The following is a 17863-nucleotide window of genomic DNA, read 5'->3' as shown; positions in this document are numbered from 1 at the left end:
GTAGCCACACACAGATGACAAGCAACATGAGTTTGACTGGGACAACACTACTATTATAGGACAAGCCAAACAAAACAGCCAGGGAATTCCTAGAGGCATGGCACTCATCCACAGATTCAATCAATAAGCACATCGATCTAGACCCAATATACCGACCACTGCAACGGACAGCTGGAACTGACAACCGGAAGCGGCAAATTCAAACCACTATAAATGCCGGAGGAAAGATCACAGAAGTGCTTCACAGGAGGCTCCTGAGCACTGAGGATGTCACCTAAACAGGGGACGAAACGTCTGCAACACAAATTCCCAGCTTGGCGAACAGAACCACAACAACGAGCACCCGAGCTACAAATCTTCTCTCAAACTTTGAAAACCTCAATAAGGTCACCCCTTAGCCTCTGATGCTCCAGGGAGCAAGACTCCTAACAGCTCAAACCTTCTAATCCCAGCAACATCATTATAAATCTTTTCTGAACCCTTTCAAATTTTAATAGCATCTTTCCTATGGCAGGGAGACCAGAATTGAATGTAGTATTCTAAAGTGGCCTCACCGATGTCCTGTACAACTGGAACATAACATCCCAACTCCTATACTCGATGCATTGACCAATGAAGGCAAGTGTACCAAATGCTGTCTTAACCATCCTGCCTATCTGCAACTTTCACTTTCAAGGAACTATGCACCTGCACCCCAAGGTGTCTTTGTTTGGCAACATTCTGCAGGGCCCTAGCATTAACTGTAAAAGTCCTGCCCTGATTTGCATTATCAAAATGCAACAAATGCAATCTACCACTCCTCAGCAATTTGACCCTCTGGTCAAGGTTCTGTTGTACTTTACACCACTTATTTTGGTGTAATATGAAAACTTAGTGACCAGACCTCCTGTCCTCCCACCCAAATCATTTATATAAATGACAAAAAGCAGTGGACCCAGCACTGATACATGCAGCACACCACTGGTAACAGGCGTCTCCTCTGAAAAACAGCCCTTTACCACCACCCTCTGTCTCTTACCTTCAAACCAATTTTGCATCCAATTAGACTAGTTCCTCTGGATTCCGTGTGCTCTACCCATGCTAACCAGTCTAACACGAGGAACCTTGTCAAATACCTTGCTGAAGTCCATATAGACACTCTTTCCTGCTCTGCCTTCATCAATAAGCTCTGTCAACTTAATGAGATCTGGTTTTCCACACACAAAGTCATGTCAACTATCCTAATCAGTCTTTTGCTTTCCAAACGTATGTATTTCCTGACCCTCAGAATCCCTTCCAACTCAACTGCCAATGATGTCAGGCTCAGCAGTCTATAGTTCCCTGACTTTTCCTTGCCACCTTTTGTTAAATAATGGCACAACCTTAGCTATCCTCTAGTCTTCTGGACCCTCGCCTGTCGTGGCTGTCGATGTTCATTTTAAATACCTCTGCAAGGGGCCCAGCAATCTCTTACCTCGCTTCCCCCAAAGTTCTGGGATACACCAGATCAGGTCCCAGGGATTAATCTACCTCCATGCATTTTAAGACCTTCAGCAGCCATGATCAATTTTTTAAAAAAAAAGCCATCTTATTTATTTTCCCATGTTCCCTATCTTCCATGTCCTTCTCCACAGTAAATATTGATATGAAATATTCATTTAGTATCTCCATCTTCTGTGGATCACAACATAGGGGCCCGATTCTCTCCCTAGTTACTCTTGATCTGTAAGGGGCCCGATTTTCTCCCTAGTTACTCTTATCCTTTTAATGTATTTGTCAAAGATATTTGGATTCTTCTTAACCCTGTTTGCCTAAGCTATTTTATGTCCCGTTTTTTGCCTTGCTGATTTCCCTCTTGAATATACTCCTACTGACCTAATACTCCAATAGGGATTCGCTCCATCTCAGCTGTCTATACCTGACATATGCCTCCTTTTTTTTTCCCCTTGACTAGAGCCTCAATATTTCTAGTCATCCAATATTCTCTATACCTACTAGCCTTGCCCTTCGCACTAACAAGAACATACTGTCTCTGAACAACTTCTGACAATGGGCGGCATGGTGGCACAGTGGTTAGCACTGCTGCCTTGCAGCGCCAGAGACCCGGGTTCAATTCCCGCCTCAGGCGACTGACTGACTGTGTGGAGTTTGCACATTCTCCCGTGTCTGCGTGGGTTTCCTCCGGGTGCTCCGGTTTCCTCCCACAGTCCAAAGATGTGCAGGTCAGGTGAATTGGCCATGTTAAATTGTCCGTAGTGTTAGGTAAGGGGTAAATGTAGGGGTATGGGTGGTTTGCGCTTCGGCGGGTCGGTGCGGACTTGTTGGGCCGAAGAGCCTGTTTCCACACTGTAAAGTAATCTAATCTAAATCTTATCTAGTACTGTCTAACTCGGACTTGCTTAGTGTTTGAACTTTTAACTTTTTGATCTGTTCTATCCTTTTTCCAAAACTATTTTAAAACTAATAAAATTATCCCCAAGGTGCTTTCCCTGACACCTCAGTCACTTGCCCTGCCTTACTTCCCAAGAGAGGGTTTAGATTTACTCCTATCGTGGATACATGTATTATATTGAATAACAAAATGTTCTTGGACACAACAAATTCCTCTACACCCTAGCCCTGAACTCTATGGCAGTTCCAGTCTTTATTTGGAAAATTAAAATGCCCTAACCATTACAACCATATTATTCTTAGATACGTGATCTCCTTACTTACTTGATTCTCAATTTCTTGATCATCTCTTGTGGGGGGGGTGCCTATAGTACAATCTCAATAAAGTAAACATCCTGTTCTTATTTCTCAGTTTCATCCATACAATTTCACTGGACATTCTTCTATGAATATCCTCCCTAAGAGGATGTTATCCTTCACCAAATGTTATCCTTAACCAAAATGCCACTCGCCCTCTTCTCTTGTCCCCCTCTTTCTATCCTTCCTATTGCATCTATACCCTAGAACATTAAGCTGCTAGTCCTGTCACTCCCTGAGCCATGTTTCTATACTGTGATATCCCAGTACCATGTTCTCCTCCATGCCCTGAGTTCATCTGCCTCACCTATCAGACTTCTTACCTTGAAATAAATGCAGTTTAATTTATTATTCCTACCTTGTTCTCTGCCTGCCTTGATTATTTCACTTGCTACCCTTATCTACAATACCAGCCTCAGACTTCTCTTTTCTCACTATCTCTTTGGGTCAGAACTGGTCTGTAACAAGGGTTCATGCTGGGGCTTCAACTCTTTACAATTGATTATAAATGATTTGGATTGTAAAGGTATGATAAGTAAATTTGCTGTTGACGTGAAGGTAGGTAGGAAAGTGAATTGTGAAGAGGTGAAACCTACCCAAATCTCTTTGGTGAGTGGCCAAAGATCTGGCAAATAGAGTATAATGTGGGAATGTGTAAAATTTGGTCATTGAGAATTTGTAGTGTTTTGAGGTGCAGAGAGATGTGGATGTCTTAGTTTATGAATCACTGAAGGTTGGTGTGCAGGTATATAGCAAGTAATCAAGTTATTTTTAGATTGATATCATTTGGTATTATTTTTAAATTGATCACTCTGGTAAACAAATTGCCGTTGCTTATGGATTTTAGCTACAATTGCAACATGGTATTAATGTGCGGTAGTAGTTTCAATTTTCATTGATTATGAAGGATGAAACTAGCCCCTACTTATGACTTGCAACTGGATTCACCAGAATCAGCAGAAAAGGTGATGCTAAATTCAGTGCTCTCTCTCTTTGCCAGTCTCTTTCTCCTCTCCCACTGCCCCTACACAATGCCACCACAGTTGCCAATCTTTTGCATTCCTTATATTGGTTTAATTTTCATCAGTGGAGCATTAGTGAAGATAGGAACAAAAGCTGTATAGGATGGTGAAAACTGACAGCAGTATTTGCAGTGGTAGAGTGTGATCAATTTATGAATGTTTAATTCATGTGACATTTATTAATAGAACCTTGAATGCAATAGTCAATTTAAAATATTTCATGGAAAAAAAATTCTTGGAGACATTTATCCAATTGAGGGGTAGATCCAGCAGTAAACAATTGTGGCCACTTTTCTCCTAAACAATGAGCTTATTGTATGATATTTGACATTTCTTGGTCAAATAATTGACCTTCAAGCAATTTGACCTTCTTTTGTGGAATCTGATGTTGCTCTTCAGATTTATTGCAGGTCAGGGAGATAATTTTCTGAATCAACTATTGGGAACTGGGACCACTTGTCTCAATGTATAATATAATATCTGTGGGGCTAAGTAGGGTTACAATTGAGCCATGTTTTCAAGATAATCATTGGAATCAAAAGGGGTATCTTTTAGCCAATCCCTTTCATTCTCGGAGGCTTTTTGTCAAGTTATCACTGAGTACCAGCAGCCCCTCTGTTATATCTAGCATTGAGTTTAAGCAATTTGTATTTGTTGACTAGGGTTCTGATGCCAACCATGGCGCTTTTGCTGGTGTTTATTTTTAAGATTCAATACCGTGTGGAAACAGGCCCTTCGGTCCAACAAATCCACACTGCCCCTCCGAAGAGTAACCCACACAGACCCATTTCCCTCTGACTGATGCACATGACACTATGGACTGGATAATATTGCAAAGACTACACGATGGTACCGTCAATCCACACAGGATATTTTATTTATGCATTACAGACCTGCTTACTTGGCTTTCCTGCACAGGTGAGGGGCATCAGTGCATGGCCAATTCACCTGACCAGCACATTTTTGGACTGTGGGAGGAAACAGGAGCACCTGGAGCAAACCCACGCAGACCCAGGGAGAACGTGCAAACTCCACACAGACAGTCGCCTGAGGCTGAAATTAAACCTGGGACCCTGATGCTGTGAGGCAGCAGTGCTAACCACTGAGCCACTTGGCACAGAATGATCAAACCGTGTTTCATAGCTGTCTCTAATCATCATGCCCATTCAGTTATTTGAGGAGAAAACCTAACTGGTTCGAGTTGAGGCAGGGTTTCTCCAGGACAAGGTGCTATCCAGTCAGGAAAATCCATCTTGCATTTCCCAGTAGATGTTACTAAAAGCACTATTGAAAGAGGCAATATCAGGTTGAAAATAGGTCAGTTAAGTTTGTGGGGGTGGGATGGAAAATATCTTTAGTTTAACATATATGTTGCATCCATAGTCCAATATAATAAATAAATATAATTTGCTCTTTTCTGTTCTGCAGCATTTTAAAAGAGTGCAAAGATGTGGAGCTCTCATTCAGTGACATGACCGTTAAGTCTGATTTCTTTAAGGGCACCAAGAAGGGAACGTTGTACTTGACCCCATACAGGGTAAGTTCTTTTTCACTAATAGTTGTCTTCATACTGAATTACTGTTTTTCTTCACAGCAACAAATTTATTTCTGTTGTGCTCTAAACAAATGTCACCAGTGCAGTTGGCAGCTGTAGCCACCATCACTCATTTCAGGAATAATGTGCTTGAAGTGCAACTTGGGGAAAAAAAAAATCAGACCAGGTTCATACACCATTTCGTTTTCTCTGAGATAAATGAGTGGCTACACAAGAGGCAAGTGACTAGGAATACTGCAGTGAATAAATTGCCTCCTGACTCCCCAAAGCCTGTCCGCTGTCACCAAGGCACAAGTCAGGAGTATGATTGAATATTCCCTACTTACCTGGATGAGTGCAACTCTAACAACACTTAAGGAACTTGACACTATCCAGGACAAAGCAGTCTGCTCGGTTGGCATTGCATCCACTCCCTCCACTACCGATGTTCAGTAACAGCAGTGTGTGCTATCTACAAGATGTACTGCAGAAATTCACCAAACCTCCTCAGCCAGCACCTTCCAAATCCATGACCACTTCCATCTGGAAGGGAAAGGATAGATACATGGGAATGACACCATCTTCAAGTTCCCCTCCAAGCCACTCACCATCCTGTCTGGAAATATATCATCATTCCTTCACTGTCGTGGGGTCAAAATCCTGGACCCACCCACAGCAGCAGTTCAAGAAGGCAGCTCCACCAGGGTTGGCAATAACTGATGACCAGCTCGCAATGCTCACATCCCACAAATGAGTTCCTTTTTTTTTTTAAAGAAAGGCCTAGATAAGTGTAATATGGGGAAGGGGACAGTATCCAGCTAGCCTGAGATGGTCTGCATCCATATGATTGAGTAATTCGCCAGTACTTTATGCTAAGATGAAAAACTGCCTAAGTGTGGGTAGTTACTGAGGCCTACACTTGAAGGATGGGTACTCTAGTACTGGACAGCAATCAACATCCTTAGCACCTGGGCCTCCAGGAAATGGGAAGAGAAAATTGGATCTGGGTTTTTTTTGTTGTTTTTTGTTGTTTTTTTTTGAGTCTCCATGCTTTCACTGTGTAATGGGGACAAGGTGATGGAACACAACATTGATTCTGGATGTGTGGTGTTTTTATTTCAGATGATCTTTCTGTCAAAAGGGACTAACTTCATGCAATCATTCATGATGCCTTTCTACCTTGTGAAAGACTGTTCTATTGAGCAACCTGTTTTCTCTGCGAATTATATCAAGGGAACTATTCGGGCCGAACCTGGAGGTATGTAAGATAATCCAAGAAGTAAAAGTTCACATTGGGGAAGGATTGAGAGAAAGGAATGGCAGGGCATTGATGTCAAAGGCATCCTAATTAAATCAAAGTCTTAACTGATTTTCTGTCACTTGCCCTTCTTTGCCACATTGACTGGAATGATAAACTCCCCTTTGCATCCATCTTGCAAACAAAACTAAAAGGAAATGTGTTCCACCAAAAAAAAGTCACAAAGAATTTCTTTCTGGATTCTTTATTGGATTTATCCAGTGCCTTTCAAATGGCAAACTTGTTATCAAATTGAGGAAAATGACATCAATAAATACGATTGAGAAAAGATATGCAGAAAGGGTTGGATGAAGTAAAAATAAAAAGGTGAAGCTGCCATAGTCTCAGGGCTGGGAAGAAGGCTTAGAGTGTAAACACTAGTTGAGTCAAATTATCTCTTTCTGTGCTGTAAATTCTATGTCCTCCTGTAATATGCACCTTATCAAGGGTTAAGGTGAGTGTACTAATGCCATGCTTGGTATGAGCAAGAGAAGACAATTGAATAACTTGGGGGTTTCTTTTTTTCTTTGGAGAAGCATATGAGACTAACTGGAAACCTAGTTGGAGTGATCATGCATTTGGAAGAAAATAGGTGATGTTGCAGAGGTGTAAGTTATTGGTCATATTGTGAGCATGTAGAGTTTAAAACTCCAATGTAAGAACAAACCAAAAAGCCAAGGTTCCAAGCAATCTGTCAGCTGAGAATGGTGGAAGGACAGTAGATTTTTCTGGTGTTTTTAAAAAGTTGTGATTCATCCAGGGTTTAGAAAAATGACTCTTTTGCATTAGAAACTCTTCCAGTGATTCCATGGATATGGTATTAAGGCATTATGATATTAAAATAGCAACTTGTGTTTATACAGCACAGTGAAACATTCTAAGGTGCTTCACAAAGAGTGATATTGAGTAACATAAAAAAAATTAAGACCAATGACCAAGGTGGTGCATTTTAATGTTGGGGGAGATGGTGGCATACTGGTAATATCACTGATTTTGGAATCCAGAGGGCCAGGCTAATGCATTGGGGATAATGGCAGCTGGTGGAATTTACATTTATTGATGAAATTTAAAACTGAAAGCAAGTCTCGATGAAGATGAGCAATGATCAATTGTTCTCAAACCTCATCTGCTTCTTTTGTCACTCCTTATTTAAGGAAGGAAAGCTGTCACTCTTATCCAGTCCAGCCTACATGTGACGTGAGACCCATAGCAATGTGGTTGTATCATAACTGCCCTTTGAGATGGCTGAGCCAAATATTGAGGTAAAGGTGGAAATAGAAATGGACAACAAATGCTGGCCACATTCCCTGAAATATTAAATATAAAATGAGTCTTAAAGGAGAAGAGAAAGAAAACAGATTTATCAAGTTAATTTTGCAAATTAGAGCAATGAAGTTTGAGAAAATTGAGAATAAACAAGAGGCCACATTTGGAGAGGTGTGGAGATCTCTTTAATTTTAGGAAGAAGTTAGGCAGTTCAGGTGCAAAACAGGTATTTGGAAATGACCGTTTTTAAAGTTGAGTTGCTGGACTAATACTACACTGGAACCAGTGTAGGTCAATGAGCACATAATAGACGAATGGAACTTAATGCAATTTTATTTGTTTCATATTTTGTGTATTGCTGGGAATAGTGTGGGATTATTGGCAATTGTTTTTATTCACTCATGGGAGGTAGGCATCCCCATCCCTAATTGCCCAGAGGACATTGCTGTGGGTCTGGAGTCGCATGTAGGCCGGATCAGGTAAAGATGGCGGTTTCCTTCCCTAAAAGGGCATTGGTGAACCAGATGAACTTTTACAACAATTTACAATGGTTTAATGGTCATCACTGGACTCCCGGATGTTTACTGAATTTGAATTCCACCATCTGCCGTGGGATTTGAACCTGGGTCCCCAGAACATTTATCTGGGTCCCTGGATTAAAAGTCTAGCAATAATACCATGAGACCATCACCTCCCCTGATCTGAGAAAAATTGTGCTGACTATTTATTTTTGGACTATTATATACGCTGCTATGGGTCTTTAAAGTGCAAGTAAAAATAAGGTTAGCAGAGTTTGAGTTCAGGTTGTCAAACTCGGGTTTGTGTACTGAGTTAGCTGATTTTCAGTGGGGTGTCGTTAGGCATTGTGGTCCCATTTTCATTTTGACGTTTCAAAGTGATTCAGGTGACATTGATATCTGGCGCAAAAATAAAACTGGAAAGGTGGCCTAACTGTGGCTAACAAGGGAAATAGGGGTCTTATTAGTTCCAAGAAAGGGACATAAAATTGGCCAAAAAATGCAACCAATCTGAAGATTGTGAACAGTTTAGATTTTGGCAAAGGAAAACAAAGATTGACTTTAAGAGCGGGAAAATAGAATACAAGAGTAAGCTTGCAGGGAATATCAAACTGATTGCAAAAACGTCGATAGTTATGTGAAGAGAAAAGATTAGTGAAGACAAATTTAAGTTCCTTTAGGGTCAGAAATGGGGGAGTAATAATGGGAAACAGATTACAGAGATGTACAGCATGGAAACAGACCCTTTGGTCCAACTTGTCCATGCCTAACCTAAAGATTTTAAAGACCTCTAAGGCCACTCCTCAGCATCTGATGCTTCAGAGAAAACGCTCCCAGCTTATTCAGCCTCTCCCTATAGCTCAAGTCCTCCAACCCTGGCAACATCCTTGTAAATCTTTTCTGCACCCTTTCAAGTTTCACAACATCCTTCTGATAGGAGAGAGACCAGAATTGCATGCAATATTCCTACGTCTTGTACAGCCGCAACATGACATTCCAACTCCAATACTCGATACACTGACCAATTAAGGAATGCATGGGGGGGTGGGGGGCGAGAGTGTGGTGCTGGAAAAGTACATCAGGTCCGGCAGCATTCGAGGAGCAGGAGAATTGACGTTTTCGGGCATAAGCCTTTTATTAGGAATGAGGTTTGTGAGCTGGGGGCTGAGAGATAAAGGAAAACAACATACTAAATGCCACCTTCATTATCCTATCTACCTGCGACTCCAGTTTCAAGGAACTATGAACCTGGATTCCAAGGTCTTTGTTCAGCAGCACTCCCCAGGACCTTACCATTAAGTGTATACATCCTGCTCTGATTTGCCTTTCCAAAATTTAGCACCTCCCATTTATCTAAATTAAACTCCATCTGCCACTCTTCTGCCTGTTGGCCCATCTGGTCAAGATCCCGTTGTACTCTGAGGTAACCTTCTTTGTTGTCCACGACACCTCCAATTTTGGTGTCATCTGCAAACTTACTAACTCTCTACCTCTCGTTCACATCCAAATCACTTATGTAAATGATGAAAAGCATTGGACCCTGCCCTGATTCTTGTGGCACACCACTGGTTACAGGCTTCCAGTCTGAAAGGCCACCCTGCTCCACCACCCTCTGTCTTCTACCTTTTTTGAGCCAGATCTGTATCCAAATGGCTAATTCTTCCTGTATTCCATGAGATCTAACCTTGCTAACCAGTCTATAATGAGGAACCTTGTCAAACACCTTACTGAAGTCCATATAGATCACACCCACTGTTCTGCCCTCATCAGTCCTCTGTTATTACTTCTAAAAACTTAATCAAGTTCATGAGATATGATTTTGCACGCTCAAAGCCATGTTGACCATCCCTAATCAGTCCTTGCCTTTTCAAATACATGCAAATCCTGTATCTCAAGATTCTCTCCAACAATTTGCCCACACCGATGTCAGGCTCACTGGGTTATAGTTCCCTTGCTTTTCCTTACCACCTTTCTTAAATAGCGGCACCGTGTTAGCAAACCTCCAGTCTTCTGGCACCTCCCCCGTGACTATCAATGATACAAATATCTCGCAAGGCGCCCAGCAATCACTTCCCTAGCTTCCCACCGAGTTCTAGGGTACATCTGATCAGGTCCTGGGGATTTATCCACCTTTATGCATTTTAAGACATCCAGCACCACTGCCTCTAATATGGAAGTTTTTCAAGATGTCGCTATCTATTTCCCCACATTCTGTATTCTCCATGTCCTTCTCCACTGTAAACACTGATGCAAAATACTCGTTTAGTGTCTTCCCCCATCTCCTGCACATAGGCTGCCTTGCTGATCTTCGAATGGCCCTATTCTCTCCCGTTACCCTTTCTGTCCTTAATGTATTTGGAAAATCCCGTTGGATTTTCCTTAACCCTGTTTGCCAAAGCTATCTCATGTCTTTTTTTTTGTCCTCCTGATTTTCCCTCAAGTATACTCCTACTTATACTCTTCAAAGGATTAATTTTACCTCTGCTGTTTGTCTGACATATGCTTCCTTTTTCTTAACTAAAACCTCAATTTCTCTAGTCATCCAGTATTCCCTATACCTACCAGCCTTGCCTTTCGTGCTAACAGGAATATACTGTCACTGGACTCCCACTATCTTATTTTTGAAGGCTTCCTATTTTCCAGCCATCCCTTTACCTGTGAGCATCTGCCCCCAATCAACTTTTGAAAATTCTTGCCTAATTCCAATTTAGAACTTCAACTTTTAGAGCCGGTCTATCCTTTTCCATCGCTAATTTAAAGCTAATACAATTATGGTCACTGGTCCCAAAGTGCTCCCCCACTGACACTTCAATCACGTGTCCTGCCTTATTTCCTAACAATCGGTCAGGTTTTGCACCTTCTGTACTAGGTATATCCATATACTGAATCAGAAAATGTTCTTGTACACATTTAACAACTTCCTCTCCAACTAAGCCCTTAACACTAAGGTAGTCCCAGTCTGTGTTTGGAAAGTTAAAATTCCCACCATAATAACCCTATTATTCTTACAGATAACTGGAGTCTCCTTTCAAATTTGTTTCTCAATTTCCTGCTGACTATTGGAGGGAAATCTATAATACAATCCCAATAAGGTGGTTATCCCTTTCTTATTTCTCCGTTCCACCCAAATAACTTCCGTAGATGTATTTCTGGAAATATCCTCCCTAAGTACAGCTGTAATGCTATCCCTTATTAAAAACATCACTCCCCCTCCTCTCTTGTACCCCTTTCTATCTTTGCTTTTTATAGCATTAGTATCCTGGAACATTAAGCTGCCAGTCCTGACCATTCCTGAGCCATGTCTGTTATTACTATGATATCTCAGTCCTGTGTTCCTAACCATGCTCTGAGTTCATCCGCCTTCCCTGTTAGGCCTCTTGCTTTGAAACAAATTTAGCTTAATTTATTAGTCCTACCTTTTGTTCTCTGCTTTGTTCCTGCCTATCCTGACTGTTTGACCCACTCCTTTTCCCATCTCTCTGATCTCTACCCTCACTATTTCTTTGAGTACCCCCCCCCCCCCCCCCCCCCCACCCCTCTCCTGGCCCTGTCCTGAAAGAACATAGAACATAGAAGAATACAGCGCAGTACAGGCCTTTTGGCCCTCGATGTTGCGCCGATCCAAGCCCACCTAACCTATACTAACCCACTATCCTCCATATACCTATCCAATGCCCGCTTAAATGCCCATAAAGAGGGAGAGTCCACCACTGCTACTGGCAGGGCATTCCATGAACTTACGACTCGCTGAGTGAAGAACCTACCCCTAACTTCAGTCCTATATCTACCCCCCCTTAATTTAAAGCTATGCCCCCTTGTAATACCCGACTCCATACGCGGGAAAAGGTTCACACTGTCAACCCTATCTAACCCCCTAATCATCATGTAACAAATCAATAGTTTAAATCCTCCCAAGCAGGTTTCTCAAATCTCCCTGTCAGTATCTTAATCCCCTTCCAATTGAGGTGCAATCCATCCTCCTTGAACAGGTCACTTCTACCCCAGAAGAGATTCCAGTGATCCAAAAATGTGAACCCTTCTCCCCTCTACCAGCTCCTCAGCCACACATTCATCTGCTCTATTCTCCTAATCTTACCCTCACTAGCTCGTAGCATTGGGAGTAATCCAGATATTACTACCATTGAGGACCTCCTTTTTGAAATTGCTGCCTGACTTTATATATTCTCCCTTCAGAATCTCGTCCTTTTTCCTTCCTATGTCATTAGTTCCAATGTGTACAAGGATCTCCTTGTGCTTCCCTTTGCAGAGCATTCTGCATCCTCTGAGATTTTCTTGATCCTGGCACCAGACAGGCAATAGACCATTCTGATTTTTTGCTATGGCTGCAGAAATGTCTGTCTGTGCCTTGACTAGAGAGTCCCCTGTCACAATCGATCGCTTAGAACCTAACATAGCTCTCATTACGTTAGAGCCAGTCTTGGTACCAGAAACTTGGCTGATCATGCTGCATTCCCCGGAGAGTGCATCATCATCTACATTTTCCAAAACCGCATACTTGATTGAGCTGGGAACAGTCACAGCAGACTCATGCACTACCTGCCTCCCTCTCCCATCTACCTGAGTGTATCTGTGGCTTTTGTCCCTTCCCTAAAGTTGCTATCCATCACAGCCCCTAGCTCCTGTAAATTCCTTTAACTGCCACTGCAACCGATCCATGCAATCTGATAGTTGTCATAATCAATTGAATGTCCTGCAGACATAGTCATCATTACCATAGAAACTCTCCCTAAACTCCCACATCTGATAGGAAGAACACGTCACTCTCTACTAAAGGCATTCTTTGCTCCTTCACAATGTACAGACCCAGAAATTAGCACTTTCTTATTGCTCTTTTTAAAAAAAAACTCTGCACCAGACTAACTTAGTGCTTTATGGTTTCAATTTTTAAAATCTAATTGAGACAGATCTCAATAAAACACATAATCAAGAAAGAGCTTGCTATTGCAGATTTACAGCAAGATTACACTTAAACTATGCACTTCTCTGTTCCTGTGCTATGGGCTCACCCACACAGGTTCCTCCAAGGTCAACTGTGAATTTTGCTGTTTGTTAACTTTTTCCTAGACACGTTCCGATGTCCAGAGATACTTGAACTCTAACTCAAACAGTAAAGTAACGTGCAGATTCACTGCTATGTCAGACAACTGTGTAGGTTTCTTTCTCTGACCATGTGGTCACTATCTTTTGTCTGTTTTCCTCCTTTTAAAGTGCCATTGTTTTGATATCTTTACCTCAAGTTCCAAAACAATGTAGCAGCATATAAAACAGTAATTGCTGCTCCTGGAATTTGAGGAAATCGCCTCCAACACCTAAAATACCTCAAAGGAGCAGCTCTTACAGGCATAATTGTTTTTCCTTTCCTGTCCTCCATCTTGATTTAATTTATACCAATTAATACATAATTTAGTTGTGGATGCAAGTTTGCTTGCTGAGCTGAAAGGTTCATTTTCAGACGTTTTGTCACCATAATAGGTAAGATCATCAGTGAGCCTCTGGTGAAGCACTGGTGTTAGTGACCTGCTTTCTATTTGTGTTTTAGGTTTCTTTGGGTTGGTGTCACTTGCTCTTTTTCTTAAAGGGTGGTAAATGGGGTCCAAGTTAACATGTTTGTTAGAGTTCCAGTTGGAATACCGTGCTTCTAGGAATTCTCGTGCGTATCTCTGTTTGACTTGACCTAGGATGATGTGTTGACCCAGTCGAAGTGGTGTCCTTCCTCATCCGTATGTAAGGATACTTTTACTGCCCTCCTGAGGGGGGAAAAAAACAGGAAATGCCATCACCAACCCAAGGAAACCTAAGCACATAAATAGAAAGTGGGTCACTAACACCAATGCTTCACCAGAAACTCACTGATGTTACCTAGTATGGTGACGAAATGTCTGAAAACTAATCTTCCAGCTCAGCGAGCAAACCTACATCCAGAACCTTGACCTGAGCTACATATCTTCTCAAAACTTGCTAACATAGCTTAGTTCTTGCCTTCACAAAGGAAGACCTAAAAGTCTCAAATGTTGGGGAACACAGGTCGAATGAGAGGATGAAACTGAAGGAAATAATAAGGAATTGGTGTTGGGAAAACTGGGATTAAAGTCCAATAAATGCCCTAGTCCTGATGATCTATTTTCTAGAATACTTAAGGAAGAGGCCCTAGAAATAATGGAAGCATTGGTGATCATCTTTCAAGATTCTGTAAATTTTGGATTTGAGGCTAATGCAAAAACACTCATTTATCCCCAGTCTTTGCTTCATGTTAACCGATCCTCCATCCATGCTAATACATTATCTGTGACGCCACGCATCTTTATCTTATGCAGCAGACTTAATAAAGGATTTAAGAGCAAGGCACTTTTAAATTGGACAGTCAGCATGAGTTGACAACCGGGAAATCATGCTTGACAAATCTATTAGACTTCTTTCAAGGATGTAATCTGTCCAGTTGATAAAGAGTCAGTGGATGTGGTTTACTTGGACTTGTGATAAGGTCCTGCGTAGGAGATTAGTGTATAAAATCAAAATACAGGAATGGGGTAGTGTACTGACACAGATCAGACTGGTAGACAGGAAACCATGAGTAAGAATAGCCAGGATTTTATTTTCCCCAAGTGGCAGGCAGTGACTAGTGGTAAACTGCAGAAATTGGTGCTCGGAAGCCAGCTATTCACAATATATAAATGATTCCAATGAGGGAACTAAATGTACTGGGTTGGATAGTGAGCTGTGAGGAGGATGGAGATGGATCTGTGTAATTTGGACAAGTTGAGTGAGTGGGCAAATGCGTGGCAGATAAAGTATAATGGATAAATGTGAGGTTATCCAATTTGACAGCAAAAACAGGAAGGCACAATATTATCTGAACAGCGATAGGTTCAGAAAGGGGAGGTGCAACAAGACACTGATATCCTGGTCACCTGTTGCTGATTCTCTGACAGTGGCTAAAGGCTAAAACCTTGAATGATAACAAGGAGTTAGACATAGGTCTGGGGCTAAAGAGATAATAGGTTTTGGGGAGAAAGCAGAAACAAGGTACTAAGTTAGATGATCAAGTCTGCTGCACCAGTCAATATCATGACAGACAGGCTGAATGACCCCCTTGTGCTCATGTTTTCTATGTTTAAATGCAACACAAACCTAATTCTTGTTTTTAAGTTTTATTCTGACCTATAGATCAAGTTAATTATTCGTCCTTGTCATAATTTGTTTGGTTTCCAGGTGGATGGGAAGGACAGGCCTCATTCAAATTGGTTTTTAACAGCGGTGGAGCCATCGAATTTGGACAACTGATGTTCAAAGTTGCTCAACAAGGTAGGTTAGAGATGGCTGCACTGAATCCTGTTCATTTTAAAACAAAGGTGTAATTTGGAATCATGTGGTGGTCTTCACTTGGATGGAAGTCTCTTCTAGCCACTAATTTCCAAATATATGATCCTAGGTCCTTGAATGGAAACAGTTCTGCAAATTGGGTGCAGGCAGGTCACCAAAGATATTGATTTTATTAACCAGGAAACTTTAGACACTTTTAATATATAGAATTTTAAGTACTTTTTTAAAGTCTTAACTACTGACCTTGGATTCCAAGTAAAAGCTGTTTTACTTGTCAACTTGTTTGTACTGGTTCATAAAATGGTTATAATAAAAATTGTCTGTGGGCATTTACTTGTTATCTGTCCTGGTAGAATTGAGACCTGTAGAAAGGGAGGTTAGCATCAGGTTTCAGTATTGGTATTTGCATGGTATATGGATATATGACATGCTATCTACCACAGATCCAGATGCGCAATAAAATCCCCTAGTTCTGCTCCAACAATGAAAATGGTGGCATTCTCCTTTGCATGGAAGTATTATAAGTGCACCCAAGTGTAACCCTGTCGATCTGGCTTTGCTCTTTTTAATATGATCATGGTTGATCTTCTACTCCAACTCTACTCCTGCCCTGTCCCAAAACCCCTTGATTCCCAAGAGATGAAAAAGAAAACTATTTATCTTTTGTTTCTCCAGGTCCAAGGAAGGATATACTTCCCTTGAAGCTGATATAATGCAAGTCCACAAGATTGATTCCTTTAAGAGGCTTGGGCACGATTAAGTAAAATGGGCCTGTGTTCTCTGGAGTTAGAAATAATGAGAAATGATCATCTTGAAATGCCTAGAATTTATTAGAATTTGACAGGATGTTTGAGAGACTATTTCCCCTGACTGAGGATTAAATGGTCAGCATTTTGGGACTGAAGTAAAACAAAACCTTTTTTTTTGTTTGCTGAAAGATTTGTTAATGTCTGGAATTCTCTACTGCAGAGGACTGTGGATGTTTAGTTGTAGTGTATTCAGGACTGAGGTGGCTAGGTACTTGCATCCTAAGGGAGTCTTCAGATATGTGTTTCAGGTAGAAAAGTTGAGGTAGGAAGATCTAAAATGATTGTAATGAATGGTGGAATTGGTTTGAGGGTGGTATAGCTGCTTCTTGCTCCCAAGTCTAATGTTCTCAATTGTGCTTAAGAACTCTGCTTATTTAACCTCAAGCTCGATATGCAGTGCAGTTGTCGCCTTAACTGAATCTGTGCAATTTTCACGCTACATTGACCTGAACCGAGATGCATGGTAGTGCAATTACAGATTTTGCCCTTATGCATGTAGGTTGTCAGTAGAGTATTTTAAACTGTGCTGGTGTAATGAATTTAATACAAACCTCACACGAAACTTAGCCTTTGGGTCTAACGTTCCCATAATATATTGGTACAGATGTACTACTGATAGCAGTGGTGAAATGTTAGGAAGTGAGTCTTCAGTCCAATCATTCAATATAAAGGAACTGCAAGCAGTATTCTTCGTTCAACTGATCAGTTTTGAAAATGCTCTCTGCATAAGAGATTTTCCATTGTGTATACATATCAGTATTGTAATACACTGATAACCTGTTTTTACAAGTCATACCCTTGCTGTTCAGATCCCAGTAGTTACTTTACATTACGTCTAACATGCGGGTTGTCATTGCAAAATCTAATTCTGCCTTATTCTTTCCCGTTAGCTTCCAGAGGTACTCCAGTACGGAATGCTGCTTATGGATATGCACCAATGGCTGATATGGCTTTTGGATTTGCCCCTGCAAATGGCCCATACCCAGCAAATGGTCCATACCCCTATCAGCCACCTCCTATGAATGGGGGCTATGGGCCTCCACCTGCACCAATGGGATACCAGTATGGTCCTCCACCAGGTAAAGAAAGGAAGTTCCTAACTTGTAATAAACTGTGGTGGTAAACACTAAGATATAATGAGCTTCCTATTCAGTTCTAGAAGCAGGAGCAGTGACAAATAATTGACAGAGGAGCATAGGAGTCGTGATATGTAAAATACCAGGGGGCCAATTCCCATTCTGATGTTGCATATTACCTCCATATTGGAGGAGTTGAATATGGGAGTTAATCTGTCAGTTAGTCAACAACAGAACTAGTCCTTTTATTTGGTCTTTCATGGGAAGTGGATG

General features: G+C 41.3%; 1 protein-coding gene across 1 annotated transcript in view; it reads left to right on the top strand.

Moving 5' to 3' along the window:
• The window catches only part of LOC122542277 (WW domain-binding protein 2-like), a 40300-nt gene that overhangs the window by 14404 nt on the left and 8033 nt on the right, over nucleotides 1-17863 (top strand). The window contains exons 2-5 of the mRNA XM_043679851.2: nucleotides 5178-5286; nucleotides 6406-6541; nucleotides 15595-15687; nucleotides 17405-17593. Coding sequence (XP_043535786.1) covers nucleotides 5178-5286; nucleotides 6406-6541; nucleotides 15595-15687; nucleotides 17405-17593 — 527 coding nt within the window. The remainder of the gene's footprint in view (nucleotides 1-5177; nucleotides 5287-6405; nucleotides 6542-15594; nucleotides 15688-17404; nucleotides 17594-17863) is intronic.

Source organism: Chiloscyllium plagiosum, unplaced genomic scaffold, assembly GCF_037043375.1.
Source record: "Chiloscyllium plagiosum isolate Xiang-an unplaced genomic scaffold, Cpla_swu_hap1 HiC_scaffold_33, whole genome shotgun sequence".
Taxonomy (NCBI): Eukaryota; Metazoa; Chordata; class Chondrichthyes; order Orectolobiformes; family Hemiscylliidae; genus Chiloscyllium; species Chiloscyllium plagiosum.
Note: the sequence above shows the minus strand (reverse complement) of the source record. Positions and strands in the feature narration are given on the sequence as shown.